This window comes from Mixophyes fleayi, chromosome 1 (genome assembly GCF_038048845.1).
Source record: "Mixophyes fleayi isolate aMixFle1 chromosome 1, aMixFle1.hap1, whole genome shotgun sequence".
Classification (NCBI taxonomy): Eukaryota; Metazoa; Chordata; class Amphibia; order Anura; family Limnodynastidae; genus Mixophyes; species Mixophyes fleayi.
Window position 1 is genome coordinate 146,597,916 of NC_134402.1, and position 9,389 is coordinate 146,607,304.

Consider the following 9,389-nt stretch of genomic DNA (forward strand, 5'->3'; position numbering starts at 1 on the left):
ACAGCAGGAGACCACGGGAGAGTTGAAGCGATGTAGCAGAGCTGGAAGCCGAGGAGCGTAGACTCGATGCAGGCAAGTTGACACAAATGGACACACTGTAGAAGCAGAAGGCAGTGGGTCAGCTGACGGCAGGTAGAATGCAGACTGGAGTGCTGAGACGAGCAGGACTCTGTAGACACGCTGAAATAGCTAACAGGAATCAGCTGGAACAGTAGCGATGTAACACCGGAGAGTTTGAAGTAATCTGTGACTGTAGATACACGGAGGCAGCGGATAGGAATCAGCTGCTGGAGTCACGATGACACACAGGGGAGTTTGCAGTAATCTGTAACTGTAGATACACGGAGGCAGCGGATAGGAATCAGCTGCTGGAGTCACGATGAAACACAGGAGAGTTTGAAGTAATCTGTAACTGTAGATACACGGAGGCAGCGGATAGGAATCAGCTGCTGGAGTCACGATGAAACACAGGAGAGTTTGTAGTAATCTGTAACTGTAGATACACGGAGGCAGCGGATAGGAATCAGCTGCTGAAGACACTAGGAACACGAGGAATAGAAGTGGTCTGGAAACCACAAACGGCAAACAGGAATCAGCATAAGCTGAACACACGAGCAGGTACTGGAACACCTTCAGAGACTCATGAGGAATGAGACTCCAAGATCAGGCAACGTGGTATTGACCACAGGTGCTTAATATAGGGAGTGTTGCCTGATCAGCCAATTAAGTTAAAGGAACAGAACTGAAGGTTAAAAGGGACTGCACATGCGCAGTACCTCATAATAATGGACGGACACGGTTCCTAGCTACCTTAGAAGTAGCACTCACAGTCCGGTGAGTGACATCATCTCTGAGTGGTTGTTCCTCTCAGCCAGGACCACGTTAACATCTCCACAAATGATTGCTTGGCCCTTGGTTGACTGGCCAAGGTGGCAAAAAATTGGTTGAATAATGAACTCTGAATCACTTTCATATATTGATGCACAGTTGATCTAGAGTTGGTGCTACGTGGCAAATGGCTATAATATAACTGCCATAGATTTGGTTGTGGTGGAGATGGGTTAGAAATAAAATCCTATTGTGTACAAGAATAGCGACCGCTTTGCACTTGGAAAAGACTGAACTGTACAAAGTCTGTAAGAAGGTTTTCCCTTTTAAAGTTTAATGGGAAGTCTTAAAATGAGTCTCTTGAAGTGGAGCAATATCTTAGTGCACTTTAGATATTTTATGGCTATACACCATTTTTTAGAGTCATTAAAAAAATCAAAGAAATATTGTTGGAAGTGGATTATATCTAAGGTGAAATACTAACAATTTTATTTCATATCAATGTTTACAATAGGAAGAGCCCTATTTTGGGGCTTACTATAAATCATGAATGCTGAGGTGGCTTTTGCTGCTCAACATTATTTCAGATTGTCGATCATATTGAGTTTACTTGTCAAGTGGGTAACTCTGGCTTACTCAAGAAGAATGACTCAGAAGAAGAAAGCACGCGTGTGGGAGATAGGAGACTAAGGGGCATAGGAGGAGGTTGGGCCCTGCATACTCCTTTGTCCTTTTGTGTCTTGGTTTTGAGAGGTGATTATTAAATCGGTAACATTAGTAATGTAATTGCATTATGACTCACACAGGCAATGGCTGTCAGCCAGAATTATCATGGTCCTGCGCATTATAATCCCAGTCATCCAGACTAGCCTGGTGGATGCCATTGTGATTAACAGTGGGAATTGCGTGTGTCTTGGTGTTCTGGCTAAATTAAATATAGACGGGTTGGTAAGACCAGCTACTGGGACTAAAAATTTAATTAAAGCATAGGGTAAATTGAGCGAAGATTTATTTTTGAGCTAATGATTACAGGGTTCTTCTGTTGAGAGTATTTTGCTTATCAGGGTAGTGATTTATTGGTTAATTAAGCCCTTTTAAACAGGGCTTCATAAAGAACATCTTCTGTATGGCAAGTCATTTTTCTGGACAGCCATTACAGACAAGTTGTAACACGATCCTAGGTTAAATATTAACATTTTATTTCAGATTAAAGTTTACAATAAAAAGAGCCCTGTTTTGGAGGCTTGAAATAAATCGACACATTGAAGGACTTCAATGTGTAAAATACATTGAGGCACGCATACTGAACGCATATTGGTCCTGTGTACTCCCAAATTCAACAAAGAACAGATCTGAAGATATGTGCACTGATGAATTTGAGTGTAGATCTGCCCTGCTCTACTACAAAAGACACTGCAGGACACAGACAATACGTATGTGGAATATAGATTTGCAAAAGAACACACAGAAGAAAAATCTATTGAATTAATGTTACCTGTTAATAATATAAGCATTAATGACAAAGCAGTTACAAACAAAACTTTTTAATAATTTTTTTCCCACAAAATATATTTATTAGGACAATCTTACTGTCTACTGAACATAATATACATTTTTACAGTTGGTTCTGATTTCTAACTCATTTTATAGCTGCATAGGAGGTCAATACTAGTACTCAAGACATAGACTAGCCCTGTAGCTGGAGCAAAGATATGTAAGAAAAACAAGTAATTTTTGAGATGCACACAGCTTGGTGCTTGCATGCGCTTGAGTTTGGCACGCCCTTACTGTACATTGACTATGGGCGAACACCCGTTCCATGCCCTGTTCCCTCCCAGAAAATGTAGGTTGTACTAAATGTGCTTTGTGTATGTAGATAAATTGTACGTTTGTGCAGTTTTGCTCGCGATATGCTCAAAATCGGGAGAGACATGTCTTGATTAGTCAGGCCCATTAGGTCACAAGTAACTTTTACTACTGAACCTAATAAATTTTCTGATGCTTGTTAAAATATCAACAGTTCTGTGCTGTTAGTTTGCTAGGGTGCCGCCAGCCTGGATGCAATGAGAACCATTGAGCTTCGGAGTTAATGCTGAGTAAAATATCCCTCTGTGCTTTGATCTGAATTAGCATTTGATAAGTCGCATAATTTGTATATTACAGTCTCCAGCTTTGTGTGTGTTATTATTCTCAGTCCAGTGTTGTCACTGGGCACCATAGCAAAATGTGGGTAGTGGCCCAGCCATGATGCTGTAGCCTCAACTCAGCATGTGTGGCTCAGAACAGTCCTCCAATTTGCTCAATTAAGAACAGAGTGGCGTCTCAAGTATAGCAGTGCTCTCTATAGTCCAGGTGAACCGGCATTGCTGGACTTCCTTCACCTCCGGATACCGTAACAGCCGCATGCCCTTCACCACCCTTTGTTCCGTCACTGGCTCTGTCCTCTTGTGTATGTGGTGGTTTATGTTTCTCAATTCAATTCCAGGTTGCACACAAAGACTATTAGTTATTTTGCAGATGCTGGTAGAGTATTAATGGCACAGTGATAGTATGTTTGAAAACCTTTCAGAAAGATAGCATATGATATTAAATTAACACATTTTTCAAGACCTTGAGATAATCCCAATGTTGTAGGATTTTTTATTCACTAGTACAATCAGCCTGTTTTTATTAGACAATGACAATAACAGGGCTTAATTGCAGTAGTTCAACAATTCATTATTATGCAAGTAAATCTAGCCAATTTTTTTTCCATTTCATTAGCTTTACAAACGCCAGTAGTATAATCTGAAAATCAAGTGGCAAATAACCTTTTCTCTGCCCCTAGTCACTTTCTATTACATCAGTTCTACTTTCTAATTAGTTAGTTTGTGCTGCTTCTAACTCCCTGCTTGTCTGATGTGCTATTCATTTGTTCAGTAGTAATGTTTATCTACTTATATCCCATAAGAATTAGTGTAGTCAAAGCTGCCATTATCGTAGCACTCTTTATTATATAATATTGCAACCTTTTGTTACATACGTATTCTTTCTGATAGCTGTGGCAGTTGTCAAGTTTTTTTTCTTTCTTACACTCCAGCATAAACAGGCTCTTATCTAGCACAGAGAAAGATCACAACCTTCATGTGAAAGGTGAATCATTACTGTTACCATCTTTTACATATGCTATTATCTAATCTCTAACAGCTCCCAGTGATACAGATACTGCAGGGAAATGCCTATCAACACTCGAGTGCATTTGAAAACGGCTGTTTTCAAAACCATGGGCCTAAAGGCAAACTATTCTTTGTTTTCACCAGTTTATAGAAATGTATTGTTTTTATGCTTTTGTGTTTGTATCCTTCCATTGAATTTTGCTATTCATTTAAATTCTCAAAGTCTTAAGGGGCATTTAGATGCATGTCTGACAGTTTATTGAAGAAACCTAAATGCTGGTTTAAAAGTAGGTGGACAGCATAGCCAATATTCACGTACAGTCTTTGATATTTCATCAAAAGAAGCTCAACAAAACTGTTATGTTCTGTCCAGTTAAAGTTATTAAGCCCTAGTTCAAGAATTACCTTAAAAAAGTAAAATCAAGAAGTGACATTTAGTGTCATCTGGGTTATAGTCTTGCATTTTTTAACTTTTCATTTATTTTCCTTTTGTTTCATTTAAGTTTCTGTAATTCAGTGAACCCTTAATTTGACAAAGGAAGATTATTAGGATATTACCTACACTTAGAGTCCATGATCAGAATGCCAGCATCTGTCATATGAACTTGGGGTTTATGATATTTAGCTGGTGAAAATGACTCACATTTTATGAAAAGTACAATTCTTATATTGTCCTTGCTGTTTTTAGTTTTCTTGGTTATCTCTCCAATACAGGCAGCACCACATGGACACTTTATCACATACATCATAAATGTTTGGTAGCCTTGAATGTTAAATATTTCTATACCATACTGTCTATGTTTTTCTCAACAGCTGAGCCCTATGTTCAAGGACACAGTGCTGAAGGGGACATTTAATGCCACTCTACCAAACCCATTGCTGAATGGAGTGGATAGTAGTCCACCGAAAGACCAAACAGATAAACAACCATTCTTTCTAAGTGTCTGATTTGATATAAATGATTATTATAATTGGTGAGTAAAATGTACAAATATATATAAATCAAATATATATAGATAAATCAATGTACTTATTATGTACATTTTCGCCTGTATAAATGCAATTGTCAGGTGAAACACATGAAGTAGGAGACGCATGCTACATCCAATAGGTATATTTGTATTACTTTTAACTAAACTTTCCTGAAGTTGTAGTGAGTTTTCTACAAACAACCTAAAACAAATGTTTGGCAGGTTAGAAGTCTGATCAGTTGATCCATGTCCATGCCGATGCATGGACATGGTGTTGTCAGCCAGCCAGAATGCATCTGGCATTTTGGCATATAATTCTGCTAAATATAATCATCTTGTGTATGGTGAAATCAGTCACAATATGATTGTTAGTGATTGGGTCAACTGACTGGATTTATAGCATATGTGGGCAGCTTTAGACATATTGGATAGCCCATAGTTTTAATCTACCACAAATGTTCAAACTTAGCCAATTGTTCTGTATTGGGGAAATCTATATTCATATATTGTATTGTTCAGAAAGATTCATTTCTTTTCACAATTCTTATCAGGACAACAGATCTGCTGTATAGATAGAATTGTATTCAATGTACAGACCTGAGATTATTTGTCCCAGGGCACTAAATATAAACAATAGAAGTATCTGAATGCAGACTTTCCGTTTAATTAATACAAGTAGGGTAATACAGAGACATCAGAGAAAGTAAGAAATTCAGTAGTATATAATACAATGGTATCATAAGTATAATAACAGTTAAGATCACATCATAAATGCACAATTATCTGCAGGTGAATTGCCACTGTTTGCTTAATTGTCCACACTTTTTATTTTTTACAGTGTTGCTGTAATATTTGTAGTAACTATTATGTGAGTTCTGTGAATATAAAATACTGTAACCAGGCAGCTCAGGTAATCTCTTTAACTTTTGAGCATAGCAAAAAAAACAATACTTTAATATGATAAAATAAGTTATCTGTCACACAAGAATTTCCCTTACAGATTGCATGCTTACAGCATTTATTGGGTCCCCTCTAAGGAAAGTAAGTTTCTGAAACATAACATTTTATTTTTTAAATCCATCGCTGATTTAAACAGTAACTGCTGGACATCTGTGGAATTGACAAAACCATATCAGAATTGTTGGTTTGAATCCAAAGTAGACTCACTTGTCTATTACAAAATATAGACGGGGGAATATATCACAGATGTTGAGATAGAGTTAGTTTCTTTTCACATAAAACAGTATGTAAAGTCAATCTAATATGTTTAATACACATTGTGAATTTAAACACAGAAATATGTTACTTTAATAATGGATTTGTAGAAATTAAAATACCCAGCATAAAGTTATTATTGTATTTAATAACTGTTGCCAAATCGTTATTGCAAACTCCAAAAACTATATTCCATAATGAAAAGCAGTTAAATAAATGAATGAAAATAGAGATACATTGCTTATTTCCATTCATTGCTTTTTTACCACAGTTGCCTCCATACAGCTGTATCCTGATATGCAATAGACACTTCTTGACAATTACTCTCGAAAGACTTTAACCGATCACTAAATTATGCGACTACTTAAGAACAACAAGCTAAAAATACAAGTTTTCAAAATGTTTAGTTTAATTTCACATCTGCATGCTTTGTCTAAAAATAAGAGAGCTATATGATTAAAGAATTGGATGCTCGACTTTTTCAGTTTTTCATTTTTCCTGGTTATGTTATGTGGTTGACCCAGTACTTCTTGATTAAAGACAATGGAAATATAAACAATAAAAATGTTTAACAATATAAGTGTGTTTTTATTATTGGTTTTAATTTTTCCTCCCTTCGGTTCCTTAAGTAAAACATTTTCTATAGTTATTTTTTTGTCCTCATTTGCAGAGCAGTTACTTTAATAGATTTATCTGAAATAAGTTGCCTTTAAGCTAAATAATATGAGATCTGGAAGAAAGTCTGAAAAGTAGAAATGTCACAGTAGGCACTAAACAAGGGTCTAAACTGTTAAACAATATGTAAATAAAACAGCTGTCTTGTGAGAAAGATGGTGCTATTTCTTAAAAAGGTCCTGCAAACCTTTTTGTGGTTAGTATTAGAAAAGAATTAAAAAGAATAAAAAGCAATTAAGAAGTGCAGATACTAATATAAAAACATACCTATATAATACCTATGATATAGATATATATATATATATATATATATATATATATATATATATATATATATTACCTACACAGGGCCGGTGCTAGGGTCCACGGCGCCCTAGGCATTTTTAAAAAAGTGGCGCCCCCCCCCCGCGCAAAAATCGCCTCCCTCCTATCTCCTCTCCTTACCTTGTCTCACCACCGCCGCCTCTCTGCTCCGTCTCCTCCCCTCCACTCACTGACACTAGTAAGTGGATGGGGAGGAGACGGAGTAGAGAGGCGGCGGTGGTGACAAAATAGCCTCTCCCCCCCCCCCCCTCCCCGTGCATCTGAATGCTGTGCGGCGGCCGTGACAGGTATGGTCAGCGGTCGGCGCACAGTTTTAAAGTATTTTAGAATTCTGTGGCGCCCTCCAGAGCCCGGCACCCTAGGCAAGTGCCTAACCTTGCCTAATGGGAGTGGCGGGCCTGTACCTACATAAAACCTATATACAAAACAGGATAAAACAGTAAATTTATTATTCAATGGCTAGCTAAAAATATATAAAACTAAATCCTTTTAGAATGCTTAGCTAACTGATTTATATTTTCCATCAACTAATTTCTTTAACAAGTAATAATCAAATTAAAGGTTTGTGTTTTGTTGATTGGTATATCTTTAAGGTATACAGTCCAAGATACTAGCTGAGATTTTGCAGATTTCCAGAACACAGTTTACAACTTCTCCAGGCATCAAGCAGAAAGGGACGGTAACTCCTGCAACTCGTATGTGGGATAAATAGGCAGGCCCGGCGCTCCCATTAGGCAAGGTTAGGCACTTGCCTAGGGTGCCGGGCTCTGGAGGGCGCCATGGAGGCTAGCACCGGCCCTGTATATAGGCCAATGGTTTTCTAAACATTTCACATTGTTCCACATTGCAGACTGTTAAATTAACTTAAAAGCTTGGGATTGAATTCTAAGATGCTTGAATGGGTAAGATCTTGGTTTAAAAAACAAAGAGTTGTAGCATATGGATTGCATTCACAGGAGGGAAATGTTCCCAGTGGAGTACCCCAGGGATCCGTACTTGGACCAGTGTTTTTTAATATCTTTATTAGTGACATTGCAAATTGTATTGAAGGGAGAGTATTTCTTTTTGAATATGACACAAATATAGGCAACAGGTTAGACACACCAGGAAGGGTAGAGCAAATTATTGATGATCTAGGTAGACTAGAGGAGTGGTCAAGGGAGTGGCAACTACAGTTTAATACCAAAAAAATATAGTATTAATGGCACTATAATGGAAACTACTGAGGAGGAAAGGGATCTAGGAGTCACTATTTCAGATAAATTAAAGGCAGGTAAGCAATGTAACAAAGCAATGAGGAAGGAAATTAAAATGCTTGGTTGCATAAGGAGAGTATTCAGTAGCAAAAATAAAGAAGTAATAAATCTATAGGTCATTGGTACGGCCTCATCTAGAGTAGTACTGTGTTCAGCTCTGCAGGCCATATCTCCAGAAGAATATAAATACATTAGAGACTGTGCAAAGAAGGGTAACTAAAATGGTGTAAGGTATGGCCTACAACACAAAACTTACCCGTTAAGACTACATTATATTAATGTATAGTTTGAAGCAGAGAAGGGGAAGGGGAGCATGAGAGAAACTTTCAAATACATCAAGGGTGTTAACAAGGTACAGGAGGGAAACATTCTTCAAAGGAAAGAAGTATTAGAACACAAGGACATGCACTGAAACTGGAGGGAAGTAGGTTCAGAGGAAATTTGAAGAAAAATTACTTTGCATTAATGGTAGTGAATAAGTGGAACAGCCTCCCATCAGAGGTGGTAGATGATGATACAGTGGTAGAGGCAGAGCAAATGAAACATGCTTGGGATGGGCCAAGTGATTCTTATCTGCCGTCATATTCGCTGTTTCTATGTTTCTATTCCAGCTGCTGTTTAGTTTTGTTCAGTAAACAGCAGGATACTACACAGCCTGGATGAATCATGCATTATTTCTATATGCCTAAATGAGCCTCAAGGAGGCGGTATGCAACGCATCCACAAGTGAGAAAACCACGTCTGGATTTATTATACGTTTTTTTCATCCTTCTTTCATTCCCTTAAATTGCAAACAAGAGATAAAGGAGTGCTAAAGGGTTGAATTAACAATTCATAAGGACATGATATATAGAGAGTACAGATACTTTAAAAACTTAGGTCAATATTTTATGATGATTTGGAAACGATAGCTAAAATCACTTCAACTTACATTTTATTTTATTGTTAATATACAGAGGTAGACG

The 9,389-nt window shown here is 37.5% G+C and overlaps 1 protein-coding gene across 1 annotated transcript in view; it reads left to right on the plus strand.

The window, feature by feature from the left end:
* Nucleotides 1–6,662, plus strand: part of STPG2 (sperm tail PG-rich repeat containing 2) — a 629,437-nt gene extending 622,775 nt beyond the window's left edge. The window contains exons 13-14 of the mRNA XM_075201509.1: nt 4,797–4,957; nt 6,441–6,662. Coding sequence (XP_075057610.1) covers nt 4,797–4,931 — 135 coding nt within the window. The 3' untranslated portion in view covers nt 4,932–4,957; nt 6,441–6,662. The remainder of the gene's footprint in view (nt 1–4,796; nt 4,958–6,440) is intronic.
* The last annotated feature ends 2,727 nt before the right edge of the window (nt 6,663–9,389 follow it).